The 22,611-nt window shown below is 33.2% G+C and overlaps 1 protein-coding gene across 1 annotated transcript in view; it reads right to left on the bottom strand.

Annotated features, from left to right (window-relative positions):
* Window positions 1-5,103, bottom strand: part of LOC113518360 (zinc finger protein 423 homolog) — a 63,796-nt gene extending 58,693 nt beyond the window's left edge. Inside the window, exons 1-2 of the mRNA XM_052903101.1 lie at window positions 4,780-5,103; window positions 2,064-2,108 (exon numbers count right to left, since the gene is read on the bottom strand). Coding sequence (XP_052759061.1) covers window positions 2,064-2,108; window positions 4,780-4,918 — 184 coding nt within the window. The 5' untranslated portion in view covers window positions 4,919-5,103. The remainder of the gene's footprint in view (window positions 1-2,063; window positions 2,109-4,779) is intronic.
* Window positions 5,104-22,611: the final 17,508 nt, after the last annotated feature.

Below are 22,611 nucleotides of genomic sequence, written 5' to 3'. Positions count from 1 at the left end.
GATTACTTTGATATGTAACAAACACAGGAGTAAACTATATCAGTTGGAAAAAATAAACATCAAATCTTTTCAACACAGAACGTAATCTTATAACATAGTCACAAAACATTGCTTCTTTTGGAAATCGCTTAAAAAAAGTCACATACCTGTTTATTATTTTGGATGCACTATTATAATACGAGTAATGATAATAATGTATTTATATTCTTATAAAAATATTAAATTTATATGTATGTGTAAATATATAAATATGTTTATGTATATTGTATACTAGCGGCCCGTCCCGGCGTCGCACGGGTGGACATTAAGGCTGCACACGCGACGGAAGCTTAAAAATGGAGTAACTTCTCCCGTTTTCCGAACATTTCCCTTCACTGCTCTGCTCCTATTGATCGTAACGTGATGAAAAGTATACTATAACCTGACCAGGAGTACGAAGAATAATTGTACCAAGTTTCGTAAAAATCCGTCGGATAGTTTTTGTTTCTATAACGGACATACAGATAGTCAGACAAAAATTTTACTGATTGCTTTTTTGGCATCAGTATCGATCACTAATCACTCCCTTTGTTCATTTGCTTTCCACTGTCATATTTCTTTATGTATTACTACTGTGTACTAGTGCGTACAACTTTAAATAAATAAGTAATGAACCCACCCACGTTATTTATCTTACATAAGTAACTAAATTAGAAACTGCTTAAAAGCATCAGTAAACAGCTGAGTCCGGTCATCGTGTACTAAGTGACGAACGATGTACACAATTTCGGGCGTCCGTTTTAATTGTAAGTCCGGTACAGCTCAAATCCACAATGCAATTTTAGCTTCACATTTTCCAACGATTTTGTTTCTACTATCACACAAGTTCTCTTTACGGTTTGCTATTTTATAAAATATTCTGGAAATACCTTTCAGATAATATACTTGAAATAACCAAGGCTATATTGGTAGGTACCTACAATAATAAATCGTAGAAAGGAAGAATAGAATTTACTTATACGTGCTTACTTAGTATTTTTTTAAACATATATAATTTATCTAATTATAATTTTCATTATAAATTATAAAACTTTATGAATTATCCAAACGAAAGTAAAGAATTTGCAATTAAAAGTCTGGTTAATTTATTATTCAAATACGAACAGATACGAATGTATTTTGGGCAACGCCGTTTTTTTTTTCATTAAATGTTTTTCGTTGGCGTTATCAAATACTGCGTGAATTGAAACACAAATTCGTGCATACTGTACATATCAGAAACTATTAGCCAAATCTTGATTACCTGTTGAGATTTCAATGACTTCTTACCAAACATTTAAAGCAGGCCTTGTATAATTTATGTTAATTCTGAAATGAATACTTGTTATCACGTACATTCTATGTGACTAGTGTATAATTTAGAATCCATAAATATTTGTTTTCCTTCTTGTGATGGAAAAGGAATACACCGTTTTTCTTTTCAACGAAGAAACTACTCACACCTATTTGACGACTAGAAGAATAAAACCAACATACCAGTACAATAAAAGAAAAAATCCAAGTAAAATCTTCCAATAAACCTAGCTACCTAGTTATAATAAACAAAGTAAGACGATACGTTCCTCTTTAATTAAAAATTATTACAAAATCAACGAAATATGTAATTCAATAATAAGGAAGCCTAAGTATCTAATTCTTGAATCAATATGTTAGTATACGCGCAATATGCTTCCGCAAACTGCGTGTTTCGAGTCGTAGCCAGTTTAATGTCGCCAGGAGGGAAACTACGATTCCTCTGAGCGTGAGTATCTGCTGCTCAACTTTATGTTCATTTTATCTTTTCCTCTGTATTGCGAAACAGGGACTTCGCCAAAGGCCCTCCAGGGTTCCGTTAACGCCGCGACCGGCCCTACCACCTCCGACTTCTACACTTTTTACACTCTCCACTATTCAAATATTAATATGAGAGCTCCTTTTATGCCACCGTTGTCATTTAAGTTAAATTTTATTGTTATCGCGTCTTTACGGCGTGTTTATTATGACCAGTCCTTGTTTTGTTGCGAAATTAATAAAAGTGCGCTCACCTGACTCGAAGCTGTCCATGCTTTCCGACTTGATATCAGCCATATCTGAAAAAAATATGCAAATATTAGTTATGTAAAATAATACAAAGTTAATACTTTCTGGTAGTTTTAAAGTTGTTACTTTCTTTCGGTTCGAGAGTGGTGACCGCAGCAAAGTTGGTTTGGGCCTCACAGTTGGAGCCCGAGGCGCGGTGAGGACACCGGCTGCGGTCGAACGCTCTAATCCACTTGCGACTCGTGCCGAGCCACTCTGAGATACTTTTCCTCCTGTTTTAAATTTCCAATTGGAATAGGTGATCCAGTTTAAACTTTTTGTCCAATTTACTAGTTTGACAGTAATTTTGTTTAAAGGTAGGAATTTAGGGATATAACTTTTGAATTGTAGGGTATTCAATGGTATATATGACAATAAATAGAATTATAGGGAAATATAATGAAAATTAATTGATCAATCTCGAATTACATAAATGAAATCAACCCGACTAAATATGATTCATACCTATATAAAAACTAAAGACCTATTTCACATATTGATAGGCACATCCATTCAATATCCGAGAAGCTTTAAATTAAAAATGTTTAATAATGAGAAATATTTATATATTGGGTACAATCAGAGACTATAATTGATAAAATTTGTAAATTCCAAAACAACTAAAACACATTATATAAATCTATCAAAAAAATAATGCCAGAATTGCATGAAAATCATAAAGAATTAAAATTAGGATAATTAATAATACATGTAATTATTTATAGATATAGTTTTGTATTGTTTTTCTTACCCAAAACTAAATTTAACTCTAGCCTTAACCCACGACTTCGTCCGCGTGACTGGGGTGTATTTATTGAACGGAAAAAAAGCAGCCAATATCCTTCTTCATCCCATACAATACGTGTATAGCAAATTTTATAGACACTGGTTAAGCCGTTAAGGCTTTATAAGGTAACAAACAAATAAGCTCACTTTCACATTTATAATATTAGTAAGAATAATAAATACTTACATATATAAATGCATAAAATATTACTATATCAAATAATTAACTATATTAGAAGAGTAAAGAATAATCTGACTTAAACAGAGTAATCAGCAGGGTTAAGTTTAAAAAAAAAATGAGAATAGAACACGATGCAGTTTATAATTCGGCTTTTTTAAGAAACAGGAGCGAATTAATTTTGCTCCTATTTCTTAAAAAAAAAGCTAGTTTGCTTGGGGTAGATCTTATGTAAAGAAGGAGTGCGTTCCAATATTTAACAGCCTGAACAGCGAAAAAATAGGAATTGAAGCCAATACGAGGAGCAGTCATATGAAGAAGAAGATTCCTGCAGGGACGAAAGCAACGATTGGTAATGTCCCCATGAAACTGAAATTTAAACTTAAGGTAGTCGGGAGAGTTTGGATCGAATAAAATGGAATGCAGAGTACACAATATACGTGTAACTCTACGCTGTCGGATAGGGAGCTACTTTAGTTAAGCGCGATAGGGAGAGGTAGTCATACTTGCGAAAATTAAAAATAAAATGTATGTATGTATAATTTTATATTATTTTATACTACTAGAAATAGCAGAGCAAGTAAACATTTCATGTAATAAAAAATAAAATCAAATCGTACCATAAAAAAAATATTAATTATAAGGGCGTCCGTAGTAGTATAATGTATTTTTTTAAAGAATGATAATGGAATGGTAACCCCGCCTGCGCTATCGGTATACACTGACGGGGTACCAGTGAGGGATAATAGATAATGATGAAGCAGGTCAGTTGGTCCATCATGATGAATTCAACAATAAATCAATCGCGATGGTTTCCGGGGGGAATCGCGTAGAGGTTGACCTGATAGGGTATATTACTAACAATCCCTCCCCCCTCCCATTATATATTAATACTCCTATATGAGACTTAAAATATTTCATATACCTCAGATATTAGACCTAAACAATAATTCACGCATTGGTAAATGGAGAAAATGATAAAGCAATTCACAAAAATACTTTTTGAAAAGTATATATGTAATACATATAAATTTTTTTATCAAGAAAGTGCCAATGATTTCCTTAAACATTTTATTTTTCAAAATACTGTACTAGTGCTAATAACCTGTAAGTATATGTAAATGAGCAACAACTTCCAAAAATGTATTTTAGTATTCACTAAAATATGCCATTTGTGAGCTCGTAAGACCGAAATAGGTATTGAGTTGAGGCACCTCCTATGCGGGAACCCTACGTCCCCGAGCAGTGCACCCACGGGACTTCGTTACCCGCTTTCGAGGCATGCAGCTGCTATCGCAATACCTCCACCCAGCTAACTATATTAGGTTCGTATATAAACAAAAATTATAATAATATATTTTACTTTAACCACATTAAAATTTGTCCGTATAGTAAAAAATAATACAATAACCAGTACTTTCATTCTCGTGCACAATCGACCTTAGGGAGAGTTAAGTTAAAGCCGGCTTTGTCTTCACACAAGAGGCGGCTAAAGAATAAAACATTATTATTTTATTAATTTAATATTTACTTAAAGAATTATTATTAAATTATAAATAATTATTTAATTTATATTCAAGGTACAGAAAATAATTATAGTATTATTTCAAACTCATCAGTATATTTATAGAATATTAAACTAATCTGTCAAAATATTCCGTTCCCGTGAGTGGTAGCTCAAGTCAAAAATCTACAGTCGAAAACGACGCCAACCTTACCCGTATCCCTTTCATTGAATTCCGTCAGCGTGATCGATTGAGTAAACATCTTAACATCTTCACAAATTTTCACTTTAATATTATTTGTAGGTATGTCGAGCCGTGTTCCTTGAGGAGAATAATTCAGTTTCGCGGACATCTTCTATCGCTGGATTTCGGCTTGTTATATCCGATCCGTCGCTTCTAGTATACTAAGAATTCTATTAAATTTCCATAAAAAAACTGAAATAAGTTACTGTTTAGTTTATATTCATGACTTCGTGTCAGTACGTGTTCAACTGAATGTTTAGTTTAACTCGCATAGAACAATGATCACAACGGCATCGCCTATAAGTAGAGCGAGATAATAGGAGGCAGCCAGAGAGTGCGTGCAACATTAATGACCGTAGGCGCCTCGCCGCTGCGATTGGATCTTGTGAATTAGTAACCTCAGCTGGGATACCGCCAACGCTCCTTGACATTGCCGATTTAATCTACCTGATAGCGTATTACATTAATCGACGCAAATAGTGAACATTTAGTGTTAACATCTTCCCAAAAAGTAGGTAACTAGGTAGGGTATTGTCTACAATTATAAATTGAATTTTACTGATTCTTGATTTATTTGTAGATTCTGATACTTATTATCTTAGTTTTGAGGAAAATACATTTATTGTACACTAAAAAATAAGTAATTATATTAATAATACCCTCCATTTTGTGGAATCCATCCGCTACGGCAACTGCTTACAAACAACGTTAAGCGAATAAACTAACCGTCCTCGTACCTTAGAAAACAACAGTCGCAAGAAGACAAAATAACGAAGATCGTTAAATATAACATATTTTTTGTTATATCTCAAGAAGTTTAACTTCGGTAATTCTAATGTATTGCTACTCCTGAGAACTAAAGTGCCTTTAGTAGACTAGTAACAATGCGCTTGCATTATTACTTCTTCGCACAAATATGGAAGACTAGCTGCTATGCCCGCAACATCATTCGCGCAATTGTTTATTTCTTCTTAGAGTTTTCTCTTAGCAAAAATTTTTCTCTTCTTTTTTCTATGTATATATATATATATATATATATATATATATATATATATATATATATATATAGATACATATATATATATATGTGTGTGTGTGTGTGTGTGTGTGTGTGTGTGTGTGTGTGTGTGTGTGTGTGTGTGTGTGTGTGTTTCTGTATTCCACCGAATCAGTCACAGGGTAAAAAACAAAGGAAACCCAGTGTAAAGTACCTACAAGCACACACTTATACCGATATATGGAAATATAAAAAAATATTTCATAGGAAATCTTTGCGGTGGATTGATAATTTTAATCTTAGTAAATTTCCATTATTTTCATAATTCCAGACCTACCTAAAATGGCAAATAATTATATTTATAGAGTAAAACAAGTAAATTAAATTATTATTATAAAATTGTATATCGATTATAATTTAGCAAAGTAATCGTCTAGCATAGTTCAAGAAATGCAGACGATTTGTGAACCTCATTCTTTTGTAAGTCGCTTCAAAATATAAAAATATTATCAACATATTTATAGTTGCACTAATGCTGATAACTATCATAACATGCGAATACCAGGGATACAGAGTCAGGTTATTAGCCGAGTCCAGGTGCGAGTCGTCACCGACGTACGATATTAAATACATCCCTGCGGAGTGGGCGCGGGTGGTCGGAAGGCTCTAAGGCTGCCGGTAGATTTCCCCAGAGACCACGTTAATTTTCTGCCGCCTTGAGCATAGTGCCCCCCGGGGGCGCGCTACCTTTCGCGTACCCATTCAAACTGAAGGTGTTATTCCGGCAACGCCGCGGACTGATGTCGATATGCCTCTCCCGAGAAAACTTTTCACGTAACACAGAATAAAAATAACAGAACACTCCTACGTAAATTGCTTTAAGGCTGTAGCCATTTAGTTTTATTAACATACATTATTTTACTGTTACACGTGTAAAATACATATAAAAACAATCATATTGAATTGTGTATTAGGATTGCAAATGTTATTAAAAGTTGATTGTATGCTGACCTATAACTTTGATCCTGTTACCGAGTTCATGGACAGGGCTGTAATCTACAATCCATACGTATCAAATATATAGGTTGTTTTACAGTAAACATAGATAGAGATAGGAACATAGTAATTTTTGTAAATCTAGGTAAAATAAGGATTTTACGATTCTGTTAGGTTTTTGTTTTCTTGCATGCTACATTGGCAGGCATTTTAGATAAAACTTTACAAGCGGTATGATATTTTTTAATAAAGTGTATATTTCAAACATAATAGCAAACTAGTCTTTACATGTATGTATGAAAATATAAGCTTAAAGGGTGTTTTTAATTCTTAATTTGAAAATATAAGCGTAAAGGGTGTTTTTAATTCTTATCTAATTGCGTTGAGATATATTGTTCGGTTTACTTTCGTATAAATGCAAAGAAAACAAGACGGTTCTGAGTTCTATTCACTGTCACCTTCTTTGTTATTGTTATCTTGGATTATAATCATACGTTATTAAAAATTCTGTCAACAAGCATTTTTCATATTTTACCACAAATAAACGGCAAAAATCGACTTCTGTATTATTTAAGTGGCCCTCGCTACATGTAAAGCGTGGTCACCCTCTACATGCAAATATCTGTATGGTGTCACCACACAAAATAAAAATAGAAAATAAAAAAAAAAAATTAATAACAGCTATAAACACAGTTTTGCATCTTGTAGACTTTTCTACAATCCTCTTTCCCGTTTTTATTAAGGAACGATTTTAAATTACTTAAATCTGCCTAGTCCGAACTATGTTGTCAGATAATTTATATGTATTTTTTATTTATATATTTATTTTTATTTTAATTATTTGTATGTATGTATATTTTTTATTATATTTTTTTTTATTTTTTTTACTTTTTTATTGTAAAAATATGTTTATTTATCATAAATTGCTGTTAACTCTCAAAATATTTAATTTACAATTTTTTTTTTATTCTATGCACCGCTATTTACTCTTTCTGTTTAGCGTAACGGTTGAGTGATAGAGAATGGCATCAGGCATTAAATTCATCCTGTAGACATACTTTAATGTGTGCAAAAATATAAATAAATAAATAATTTACTACTTTCTCAATGTATTATGATCATCATGATAAGAACCCATTAACATCTTACTACTAAGTACACATCTCTAGCTGACACTTAACATGCAATTAATTTCGAGCTTTTTTCTCTGTCGCTTTGTTATGACATGAAACAAGTGATAAACAACACTTCGTATAAGTTCCCTTAGTCGCCTCTTACGACATTTACTGGAACGGAAGGGATAGCCCATTCTACGCCGGGACCATACGACAACTCATAATGTTATCTATTCTGTCAAAAATAAAACAACTATGCACGCATTGTTTTATAAACTCATAAGATAGGAACATTTACAAAACTTTATTAGAAATTAACATAAAATATTAATAATGTTCTTGTTCTCTTAATAATATATAATATCTTATTGCTTTAAACTGTAAACTTCTGTGGTAAAATCTGTTCCCACTACAAAGAATGTGTAGTTCTATGATGCTGCGTTAGCAATAATATATTAGCAAGTTGGAGTGAATGCTCAAATGTGAAGTGCGCTGGGGCCCGGGGCCCGGGGAGGTTCAGCGGCAATCAGTTCGGCCGCCCCCGGAGGCTGCATTAATCACGAGTCGCGCCAAGCCGCTAGGCCGTGCCACCATGGACCTACGACGTGCGTTTGCACGGTACAACTTGTACCCACAGATCATCCGTCAACTATTTAGCATGATCCACAAAAATAAACAGCTGTTACAGTTAATGTGAATTTTATTTATTAGGCCCAATTATATAATAACAATATTACGATATTGTCGTAAAAAACAATCTGCTTTGAACACTTCTGCTTCACAATTTCTTAATATAGAGAGAAATATCTGAAGTGAACTGGAACAAAGTAACCTGTCGGTGTATCGGCAATTTCCAGAAAAAAATACAGTATTTCATTAGTTTAGAGTTATTTATTTATTTATTTATTTAAATTTTAATGCACAGTAAAATTCTGTGTACATTTGGTGGTCTTAACACCGGACGGTGTTCTCTATCAGTCGACCATTGGGCAAATTGAGAAATAAGTAGGCGGTGCATTATTGAATACAGGAAAAATAAAACAATACTTGATATATTCATATTATATAAACATATAATTAGACTAATTTAAACATACACATAATATATTAAATAATTATGTAAAATATTAGTACATAAAACAATAAACAATTGTAATAGCCAAGAAAATAGTAATCTATGACTGAACTGAGTAAATAACAATATTAAAAGGAAAATATATATATATATATATATATATATATATATATATATTATTTTACGTAAATAGGAAGGATCTTTGATATATTATTATAAATTCATACGAAATCAAATTTAGTTACCACAGAAATAAGCTCCATTTTCCTATTTTCCATCTACAATCATTGTCTAATAGCAGACATACATGTGCTGCACGATATTGAGAGTGTGCGTGAGCGGGTCGTAGAAAATTCCCACGGGATAGAAAGAAGTGTGGCCGAAGTAGCGCCACCTGGGACCGCGGGTGTTATAGAGGAAGGGGGAGTATCAGACAAGAAACAGACATAACCCACCGATAGACGTCTTTACATGATCTTGAATACACGTACAAGTATATCTTTAGCTCGTATTGTCAAGTTTGTGTATAATATTAAATCCCTAGAGTAAACAAGAAACACTTTTAGTAATTAAGCATTGAAACAACGATGGCCTCAGGTCGCGGGTCATCCCCAGTGGCAGCTGATAATATCTAAATGCCTAATGGCTGCTGGGTCTGTGACGAATGTATCGGGCTGGCCGCCCCCCGCATGCCTCCCGCCGCGCCTCTCCACTATGTGATAATTCCAAACGCTGCGGCCGCGCCACCTGGGATCTGCCAGGGACGGAATCTACTCATAACTTATTGTATTTCTCATGAAAAATATAATGATTATGGATAACTGCGATTAAATCCACAGGGACTTTGATTTATTGGTTTGCACATTTACATTTTTATTTTTTTGCCCATCAACACAATTAAAATACATACTTGATATGATATGATATCATTATGTTAGCCATTAACTAACTAATGCTGAATATAAGCCTTTCCCCTAGGAGGTTTTGCCAGTAGTTGCCACACTTGGCAGGCGGGTTGGCATCTACAGTAAAGGTTTGGTGATGTTGTAAGAGGGATGCTGCTGCTCAACCCTCAGCCATAAAATTTCCGTCGCCTCTTGCGTACTTACGGGAAAAGAAGAGATAGTCCTATCTATGCTGGGACCACATGGCTATAATACGTTATGACGTACTACAACAAAATAATGATTGTAAGCATACGTATTTAACAACATATTTAAAACTACGAGATGCTCAAGCTCTCATTAAAAATATTTCCTGCCATAAATTTACTTTATTCAATCATTACTCGTTAACTTAGTTCATAATTTACCTCCTACAATGAAAAGCAAAAGTAAACGACTAGAATCAGAAATTCAATAACAATAAACAAAATTTCGATCAAAATAGGGTAGTGTTGCCTGATTACAAAATACACCATATATTAGCTGACAGTACTACTGTTAAATATACATGGTCATTTGTAATCCCAATATGCGTTAGAACTAAGAAATAAAAATACCTAAATAAGAAATAAAATGCCAAATGTATGAAAAAATGCATTTCGTCAGAAGTATGAAATAAAAAAATAAGTGCATGTGAAATATATAAAAAACTAGCCAATGCCACTGATACCAAATATTTGTAGTAAAAGCAGGTAGATACTATACTGAATACAGTTCCAGATCTCTCTTCATACTCGACCAGAAAGGACACTCCTCATTCATCTATATCCGTCGACATCCTTAGGTTCTTTAGATACTCTGGGAATGTCCTCTTTACGAATTCTATCACGCACTTTCAACATTTTGACCATCAATCTTGTAATAATTTGGATAAAGCTTGTAATAAATATATAGCATATTTTTTCGAATGTCGCCCAGTAAATTAGAATCACAATTAAATTATATCGCATTGAAAATAAATTATAAAATTTCTTTGCATACTCATTATGTAGCAATATTGATAAAATATGCATACACCCAAAACAATTTTTCATCTAAGGTATACAGCTTCCATACGGCTTATTAAAATTAACCTTCTGATTTAATTTTAATTTGTGAAATACGAAAAATAAAATATTATTGATATAATATCGAAGACAAAGAACCAAAGGAGAGAACCCAAGTGAATTAGTAGGTATATAACATTGGGTCAAGTTTGCGAACAATGTGAGATTGTAATGTAACTACAGACAACATCAAGGCATGTAGAGCAGTGTCAGCAGGCACGCGCTTCGACACCGCGCGGAATTCTGAATGCACCCCCGTTTGGTGGCCGGTCGTCGATCGAACATCGGCATTTAATTACCCACGTGCCAGCTCGAAAGGCGATCCTCAGCCCGACCAACATTGCTCGCATTGTTGTTCGCTTAAGTTGACAGAATAACTTACAAATGTTTAGCATTATCGCATTGAAATATTTACCAAATTAAACCGCTACTGGTGCTGGAATATTCCAACGAAACCCACTCGCCGGTTATGTTGTCTGAATATTTTGTGAGATATACTAATGTATTAAATAGAAAATAATATTAAAAAGTTATGTGGGTGAGTACGGTCCCTGCGGCGTGGTCCCACGGGAGCGAGCCCGCGCGCCCAACTTCGGGCTCAGCGGCGGCGGCGCCCCCCTGCGCGCGCCACCCTCGCCCCCGCAGAGAATACATTTGCGCAACACTCGTGTTGGCCTAACAGCGACTGCGACAACGGGAGCCACTCACTATGAAAAATTACTCATTTTCCAATATTACACACTATAGGAGACAGTTAAAGTCCTTTGTGTGGAACAAAGAGTTCTTTGAGTTTATACCCGGCCGTGAAAACACCCGTACTGTTGACGATAGGCGATAAAGCATTCACAATAAAATGCGAACAATAAGTAATTCACTTATAATTCTGAGGGTGCCGTGGGGAAAAGGAGGCTTTGTCTCTTGCTTTATACTTATTACTTCTATATTATCCGATTGTTGTACTGTAGTATGTAGTACAAAAACGTAGTTATTGGACATAGGTAAATATTTACTAGATTTTATGTACGTAATAAATAAATTAAAAAACAGTCTGTATAAAGAAACAAAAATCATGAATAAATATCTACTAATTGTTAAAAAAAAATAGTATGTACCGATACATTATAGTTACATATAATTTCAACCTACTATTTTCCAATTTTATTCGGATTCCCCAATAAAATGGTTCTGAGCGACTTGTTTTCACTGCCATTGTGGAATGTCGATCAGCGACATATCTTTATTAACTGTCAAACGATAAATAAGGAATATGACCCTGTACAAACAATTGAAGTATAGAGCGACCACCACTAGATAGAGCTATGGCACATAATACGTTTTTGCAAAAAATTTGTGGATACAAGTTATCCTCATATTAATCAATTTGTGTTGGAAATTATAAAAATAAACAGCTGATAATATTTATTATAATAAATATTTCTTATGGTACCTATTACATACTCGTAAATATACATAGATGAAATCTATATCTTTATTTTTACGCATGTTGAATGTTAGGTTAAGGAACCTTATTCGAGGCAATGTTTTTATTTATATCAAACTTCAGTAGTTGCGTAATACAAAAGGTAAATTATTCGAGTGATATAAAATTATCTAAAGTTGCGTACTAACTACTCTTTCAAAAACTCGCTAAAAGATAAAGTGAGGCACTGTCGGCCGATGATGGTCCACGGTAGCCAATTTATTTATAATCTCGGGTGCAGAATTGGCTACGAATTAGCATGTAAATATTTGAGGTCCAAGGAGCCTGGTGGAGATTTATCGCGAACGGCGCGAGATAAGCGAGGACGGGGTCGTAAAGCATGGCGGGCGCGCGCCCGCGCCTGTCATGGCCGCACCACACCCTTTGGCAAAGTTGTAAAAAGAGCATTAAACCACAGTAAAAACGCATCACCAGCGTGGGCGATGTCGGAGACGGCTCGTTATTTTAGTGGCCTCCTTATGAATTTCAATGAAGATGTCTACATAATGAGACGCGCTCTCCACTCTAACAACGCCATTAATCGTACTCCCTTATCCTAATAATTCCGTTGTTAGAACTTTCATAAAATAACTTTCTCTTCTTTTATCTAAATAATTCTTCCAGACTAGTTAACGGCACTGCAGTTACTCACCGTCAACAGTCATGTCTTCAGTCTCGCATGGCTCCGATGTATTCTGACTCTCTTTCACTTCATTCTCTGAAAAGAGAAAAAAGCTTATCAAATACCCATACCCAACACTTTGTATATAAACATTTATCTAGTTTGACCTTTGTATAATATATATTATTGAAGTCTAGATTACTTATGAGACCAATAAATTGAGTAGACATAGATGTCGATCGTTATATATACTTACATATTAACGTATCATTAAACAGTATTTTAACTTCTCTTTAAAATTTATTAATTTTTATCATATTCATCAATAAATTAAGAAAGTCAATGCCATAATTTGCTAGGAATAAATAAAACAACATTTCAACCCATCAAATTCAAACTTCGATTTTGTCACTTGGGGCCATAATAATGTATACGTATATGAAGACACTGTGACAGTAAGATGATAATGTAAATGCAACGTACTCGAGTGTTTTTTCTTCTCCTTCCTTAAGACAATTCACTTGAGGATGAATGTCTTTTATAAATAACATATGGCAAAATGTTTAAAACATTTTAATCCTTTGTGAATACGAAACAAAATAAACCATAAAAAATCTTTTATGATTTTCTCAGCGAAGTTTAATCCATACATTTTAAGCGAATACAAATACTAATAAATATAACTATAAGAAAATATACAATCAAAGGGAGAGAAAAACACGCGAGATTTTCGTGAGATAGAATTTAACTGATGTCAAAAACTAGTTTTATTTATTTACAACCTGTTTTACGATAATAGATGATACAAACTAAATTAATCCGAATATTGGTGACTCGCTAAATGCCAAGTTGAATTCGAATACGCTTAACTAAATATGGCAAAATCGATTATTTCTCATCTATGTTATTTTGAGAACAACATCAACATAGACATATGTGAATGACCTCTCACTTCGTCAAAAGTATGCTAATATTTTTTTCATCCTATATATTAATTAGATATAAATTAATGTATCAGCTGCGTCAACAACTGCCACTATGTGAGATGGAAATATATTAGCGATTAATCTAACGATAGATGAGTCGGTTGCGCTTCCATCCGGCCGCCTGCTGTGTCGCCGCCGCCCGCTCGCCGACTGATGGCCAGTCGCATTTTCCTCTGACAGTTGACTAAGTGCTGGGTGCCAGCTCGCTACAGCCGCGATTAAATCAATTTTCATTAATTTATAGGCTTTAAACGATAAACTATACGTTGGTTTGGTACTTTGATTTATAGAACTAACTACTGTTTTCATACAATATTACATATTATACTTGTAGGAGAGTATTTATATACGGGCGTGAATGACTAAACCCAAAAGTTTTGAGAAATAACAAAAAATACGGAAGGAAGTGTTAAGACCAGTTTAAAAAAAAACTAAAATTGAGTCTAAAGATTTATTAAAAATTAGTTTTCGTAACGGGGAATCGAACTTGCTGATTGTGATATACGCAACTTGTTTATTACACCTAATAATGTTACTAGTAAAATATCAACACAACTAGTGTCATATTTTTAATATAGGTAACTACAAATATAATAAGAAACTAAATCAAAGGAACTTTCCTACAATAATTGCATTTGTTTACAAGCATAAAGTATCTAACTATGCATCTACATCTGCATGATTAGTGACTTTGTATTTATGTACTGCATATTACTGTAGATACAGTAATTGTACATTCAACGACGCAACTGACTGTCAAACGCACATCGACTTCGCACTGGACACATCACACTGCACACTGTTTATGCAGCGTGCACCCATTGCCTCGACTGGCCGGCCTCCCTCATACGTCATCCTTTATCTAGGACTCTACGTCATTGTCAGCTGGTTGACCGAATATGCAAATGTTACGTAGAGGACTACCAGACATACGGATTTTGCAGTCCTTATTATACAGAACGCACATAGGACGCACGGACACACGGATCATCTTATATTATTAAGAGAGATTTATAAAAGTTTGATACAGAATTAAGAAAACTAAAACCAGATAGAATATTTTAAGAAAAAAATATTTTAAGATAAATGGATAGAAACAGAGATTTCTAGGATTTACTCACACACTAGGCCTAAACAGACAAGATTAATAGTCTTAATTTACATTCTATTCATGAGGAGATAGTGTATATAATTTGCTCGATCTCGCTCAAACCAATTCTAAATTAGCACGGGTCTGAATATTCTGGTCATATATGCTATATTTAGATTCTCATAATACACCTTGTATTATTAACTCTATAGTCATAATATAGGGTACACTGGTATAAGAAACTGACAATTAATATTAGTGTGGCATACAACTACTAAATAAATATTAGACACAAATGTGAAACTTTGCGAAAGGTATTTTAATGTTTATTACTCAATCTCGCATAAACAACTATATGCATTTTGATGAAATTTGTTTATGAATAAATCATGACCTGGATCAAAATATAATGTATGATCATAAGTAGACGTATATGTGGTTGAAACCCACATAAATATAACCAAGCAAAATTTTTTTCTCTTTTAAAAGTAAACAATTTTAAGTAAGCAATTAAGTAACTACCCAAAAATGACAAGAAATAAAACTCTCCAAACTATTTGCGATGATTTCTTGAGCTTTTATATAAAGGTACAGAGGTTACGTAGGGCCACAAAGTACGATGTGATTGGATCTAATACTTTCTTTAACATTGAAATGAAAAACTTTTAATAATGTGTAAAAACTAGACCTACATTATCATTTTAGATAAACATATTATTTTTTAAATACACTATTGGTGTATTTATTGCTATACTAAAAATTTTTGCAAATAAATAGTACCTACATAACTGCTTCTTTATTGCCAACATTTGACGTGATTTTATCACGTTGTGACCACGATGCTCATCAAATAAACAACGCGAAAATTTAAAATTGTTTAAAATGATACAATAGCCAGTAATCACACGAGACAGACCGTTATATATCTATAACCTGCTGAGATAATTGCTTGTGTGTTTAGAAAAATCGTCGTTTCTTAAAGTAATATAAAATATAATAATATATGTAATATGAACCTTGGAATTTTATATAAAATACATCTCAAATATAAATAAATATACTTAGGCGAAATGCGAGTGAAATAAAATGATAATTTATCACGAAACTTACTAAATATTGTTTTATTTTTGTAGCTATAACATCATCACCATATACAAGTTCTTCTTAATACGGAACTACATGCCAGTGTGAATATGGTCCATGGTATTTGTTATTTCATTTGTTTAAACTGTCAAACATAAACCCAACTTGCTTGTCAGATTAATATACCATCTATATAGCAAGTACTTGAAAATCAGCAAAATTTTACAAACCGATACCTTCAATAGACTCTTCTACGAATGAGGCCGCTTTTTCCATTTTTTCTTCATCAGCACCATCGTGAAACTCCTCATCAGTTTCCTTATCTAGTTCTTCTTTAGTGTCATTTTTATTTTTCTGATCATCTTCATTCCATTCGTCTTCTTCCGCTGCAAACAAAATAGATTGTTTTTTTTTAACAAAAATAAAGTTACTTTATTGAATTATGTGTTACTAAGTGAAAGTCACTGTGTACTGGAAGCGCAGTTTCAAAGACAGGCTTTAACCATCCAATGAGCTATGAATGTCAGAGATCAGAGTTTGGAAGTCTTGTGTTGACCGTTTTCTGCTGATGATGATTTATTTAAAAGCGAATCTCGGGTCGGAATTGGAATATAGATATAGACTAAATAATAATCGAAGACGGGTCATAATTAAGGTCATATAGCCTCTATTAGTAGTGATTAGCCCTCCATACTGTCATATTTAGTAATGGTAACAAAATTAAACATAATAATAATAATAATACAGTAAAGAAAAATCACAGTCTTACAAAACCAATTGTAATAACGGTATTACAGAAGATTTTCTCATAAGTTTATGTCCACTCCACGCTCTCTAGTAAACTATAGAGACACTAGACACGAAAAACAAAATCCCCTTATACGAGGCTATCTACAATTATGGTAATATTATTGTGTATCCTCCAATTTCAGTGAACTGTTAGGGTGAAATAATGATAATAGTAAAATAAATAATATATACTGTAAGCACCGTGGATCTGAATTTCTTCGTTTCAAGACTAAAATAATTTCCTTTATAACATTACATGATGGTCTAAATTCTACAATAATACAATAATTCCTCATATATACTTCCAGATCTTTGTAAAAATATATTCAAAGATTTTTTATCTTTAAATATATTATAGTACAAACTTTTGATATTTACAATATACTGCCATTATGATAGACTATATATTAATTATGTTACTACCTATCTGTAACCACAAATTAAACGTAGGTACATATGTACAAGGGAATTGATTCTGAAGCATCGCGCCCTATATCAGTAATAGTAATTACTGTTACTATATTTATGTTATATTATTATTTTTATATTACAGTAAGAATTATAGTAATAAGCTTATCTATAAAATTAAAAAAATTTAATTTGATACTTTATCAAAACTATTATAACTATTGTGTTACGAACTACCGAGCATTCAGTGTAGTTTTCACTCTATTATAATTTTGTTTATATTAGACCTTAAACAATAATGTCACTGTGATATCAAACTTATATTTCATAATAATTTTAGAAATTTCAGAATCATAAGAAAAGCTATACTATAATTAGAATTGTACATTTTAAATAGAGTCATTTGATTTTAAAACTAAAACTGTAAAAATAACAAAAGCAATAATTACACCAAGTTAATGAATACAAACGGTGCGAGAGCTAATTAGGATAATGTATTAAGTACTATTAAGTATGGTGGTGTGGACATAGAAGGCGCGAGTTAGGTGCGCACCACCACGCCGTCGCCCCTCTGGGACCTGAAATCACTGGCATACTCGCTAATGTCCAACCTACAATGTCACCATTATATAGTCACTACTGAGTGGTTATAAAATGATTATGTAATGACAAATATAGAGACCTCAGAATCATCATTATTATTACTTATACCACAAAGGCAAACAAGCATACAGCCCGTCTGATGGTGAACGATCACTGTAGCCTATAATACCAGAGTGTCACGTGCGCGTTACCGACCCTGAAGAAACCTTAATATACCCTTTTTGAAGAACCCCATACTGTAGTCTCTAGAGAAAACCTCGGCAAGGAGCTCATTCCACAGCCTGAGTTTTCGTGGGAGAAAATTTCTCTGACACCGCACTATACGTGACCATTTAGGCTCAAGCGTGTGAGGATGTATTCCCGGTCGATGGCGAGCGGTGTGATGATAAAAGGTGGCTGTAGGCATCATTTTAGACAATTTCTCAGAACACAATCAGTTATACAAGCGGTAAAACACACAAAGGGAAGCAAAGTCTTGCCTTAGATTTAAGGGCTCGATACCGCCTGTGAGTTTGGTACGTCAACAATTCTCTCAGCCGTCTTTGATCCGAATTAAGAGAACCAAGCTAATATCCAGGTGCTACGGCCCACAGACGAGACCAGTACTCCATGAGGACCAGATTTGCGAATTGTACAACAAATAGTCTTTGTCTCAGGGTGAGGTACTGTTTCGGTTTATTGAGCACCCCGATCTTTTTGGACGCCAGCTTGACCCTATCGTCTACCATCTATGGTACCTCGGAACTCTACAGTGATGGAGATGTCGCTCCTACATTTATCTACTCACACATACATATAGATAGTAGATACTATCTAGGGGGAAAGGAATTGTTAGTAATGGCGACTGAGAATCCCATTGCTAGTAATATATCCAACCAGATCGACCTCCTCGCAGTTCCCCCTGGAAACTATCATGGTTAATTCCTGATTAATTCATCATAATGGGCTAACTGGCCTGTTTTCATTCTCATCTATCACCCTTCACTGGTGCTCCGCCAGCGTATTCCGTTAGCGCATGGGGGGGGGGGGGGGGGGGGGGGGGGGGGGTTACCATTCCATTTTCACCCATCAAAAAAAAAAAAGTAGGTACTATCTGTACAACATTTACTAATGCAATTGTGACAACCTACAGGCTAAATTGTAATGTTTTAGATATAAAACATTACAATTTATGTACCTACATTATTTTTAATTATTATATCTACGGAACGTAGATAGATAATACTAAATTTTTCTGTTGTTCTTTTTAAGACAAGTTACTATCTACGTATAAAAGTACATATGTACTTATATGAACTTGAACCTCCAGAAATAAATATATTTCATCCTATTAATTCTATTAATATTATAAATGCGAGAGTTTGTAAATTTTGGTGAGTGGGTGGATGGATATTTGTTGCTCTTTCACTCTCTTTTCAAAAACTAGTAAATGAATTTGAATAAAATTTCGAACATCCTAAAATAACACACATATTTTAGGTACTGATTGACGTGGGCAAAGACGCGAGATACAGCAAGTATCTCGCGTCTTTGCCCACATTTATTAATTACTTATAAAACATTTAAAACTAATCAATTTTACTATTTCTCTTACCAATTATTAATCTTGAAAGATAATCTAACAGTATGTTGAATTGAATAATTTGTGGTATCATTGACAAGGGTGGGGCGCGGGCAGCGTGTACGGGGCGCAATCACGCCACCCGCGCCCTTCACTGTATGTGTAATTATGTCACCAAACAGCCATTTTGAGATATGTACAAATATATACTATAAAAATGTAATTATTTCATATTTCTAAATATAACAATATGATTGATAAATGTGATTATGAGAAATAGGAGCAGTCTTCAATTTTTAGTCAGAATCGTTAGTCCACAGAATAAATACCTATTTACAGAAAGATAAACAGTATTTGTTTTATTACAATCGATATATGGAGCTAATATAAATATTTATTTTTCGACTTAATACAAATAAGTACATTTTTAGCAATTAAGTTTTAATAGCTGTATCTGGACTTACTTTTTTGCGAAATAAACTTATTAAAAATACATATTTCTAAAATGTAGTGGTTGCCTGCAATGCATGGTCAATAAAATTGTATGCTAAATGCATAAAATTAAATAGTTTCTGGAAGTAGGCAAATGAAAACAATTTTTGAAATGAGCTTAAGTGAAGCTTTTAAACATAAGTCATACGTATGATATGTAGTGTATTATTAATACACTTTATCTTTCAAATAACTCAACAGCTACAAATATGCACTATGATATCCATAATCCACTATTCACAAAACTATTTATTAGAAAACACAATTTTCTGGATTTTTTTTTTTTATAAATTGGTAAAAATGCGTAAATGTTACTGACAAAAGAATGAATATCGGACAATAAAACAAAGTTTAAACATTTGACCAACTATGGTATGTTTTTCTATACAAAAAATGTCTAAGAGGTTTCTGAATCCAATCAAACTCTTTAATTACTTTGCTCGAAAGCAGCAAACAGCTGCATGAATTCATAGATTTAGAATAGTGCCTGGTTGAATGAGATGGATATCTAAAAACAATTCAATTGAAATTGAAATATGAATCTACTGAACTATATTAATTATAATATAGTTTACCTACCTACCTACATTCGATGAAAATAAATTCATAATTTTTAACGCAGTTAACATGTTTAAAATCCTTGAGCAACCAATTAATAAATCTAACTATCCTTAATAAGTAGAGGCATAAGTAATTACAAACATCTAATATTCAAGTTATATAGTATTAATATCAAATAAGGCCGATAGACCAGTCATTGCTCGTGGGATTTAACCCGGCCTAGAGGCCCAAGGGATCGTCCATCGATTCATCAAAAGCAGGCCATAAGCTAAATCCCAGTAATAGACTGGGCCCACGAATTCCCTGCGGTGACGTTTGTACGAGGTCACCAACCTAAGATTTGTATCATAAAAAATTAAATACTTACCCCACGACTAAAATCAAAGACTGAGTAATCAGATATATACCAACACATCTCTGACCAGTCATTCTACCAATTAATATGATACATAAAAAGTTAGTGAAGAACGTTAAATTTTGATAAAAATAGGAGAACATCGTAATAATGTCCTGAAATAAAAAAAGATATGTTGTTACGATGGTTTTTAAAAAATCAATACAATTTTTGGAATAGAAGTTTATTATGTACTACTGAATCCACAGTCGCAGTTGCATATACTTTATGTAAATTTATCTTGTCTCCGGTTAAATTTAAATTCGGATTTCTTACATAAAATGTAAATTAAGAAAAACTGTAAGATTTTATACCAAAGGAAACTCTTTACCGCGCACAAAATAGAAATATACATGTAGAATATTTAAACAGAACAAACAACCTAAAATTGTAATAGTGATATGTTTAAATTCCATTGAAGTAAGTACTTGCGACATTTTCTTACATCTATGATTGTATCGTATCGACATAATAATTTACTTTATCTAATAATTTTTTTTTAAATAGTTGAAAAGAGTGATAATATTTATATATATATATCTAAGAAAACCTATGCAACCAATAATTATGCATACAGCTAAGCTATCTAAGTTGTAATACATATATGAGTTGTGGATGTTTTGATGAAAAATGTATAAATTGATGATAATCATTTTATTACAGGTACATATAAATTTGTCAAATAAAGAATTGTCGGATTCAAATATAATTCTTGAATTATTTCTATTACAATAAACAAAGTGCTCCATTATTGAAATTAACTGGCGGTTATTATAATCATTGTACGAGTTACTCAACACTGATTTCTATGAAAATAGAGATAGCACCGTGACCATAGAGAGCCATCACAGCATCACAACGATAGCCCATCATAACTCGAGCTGGCAATGTGCCGCCCGGGACGCATTGAGCACCAAGCGCCAACGCAACAATACTGCTGCCAATTCAATTTTCTTACTGACCATATTGGTATTGCTTATTACCCTCAGCCAACCGCGCTTTCGACAGTTAAATAGTTTACGATTCCATTTTACAACGGTGAAGGAGGAATGCCATAAGGTAAGGCGTTTCAAACATGTATGCGCATACACTATTGTTATAGTTAGCTATAACGTACATCATAATATTTTTATGTAGGTATGTGTCGATATTTATTAATCTCACTTGCTGTACTTATACAAATCTCAAATGTACAAAATGTCTCTACTCTTCATAAAACCAAACGAACCACTAGTGCGCACTAATACGGTAAATACACTTATTATATATTTTAAAGCGGCATACAAAACGAGGAAGTTATCAAATCATCGGTATTTTTTCTGTAGCATATATCACAAGATCATATTCCAATTTGGAACATTAGTTTTAATGATATAGAATTTAATCTCACGTTGATTACATATATTATAAATATATGTATATATTACATCTAAGTACCATAAATAGTAAAAACAAGACCTTAACATACATACTTCTATTAAGTATTATTTTTTTAAGTATAGTTTCTTGGATTCGATAAGGCTTTTTTATGCAACTTAGAATGGTTTTAATAATAATAAT

This window comes from Galleria mellonella, unplaced genomic scaffold (genome assembly GCF_026898425.1).
Source record: "Galleria mellonella isolate WM207_F2 unplaced genomic scaffold, CSIRO_AGI_GalMel_v1 utg132, whole genome shotgun sequence".
NCBI lineage: Eukaryota > Metazoa > Arthropoda > Insecta > Lepidoptera > Pyralidae > Galleria > Galleria mellonella.
Note: the sequence above shows the minus strand (reverse complement) of the source record. Positions and strands in the feature narration are given on the sequence as shown.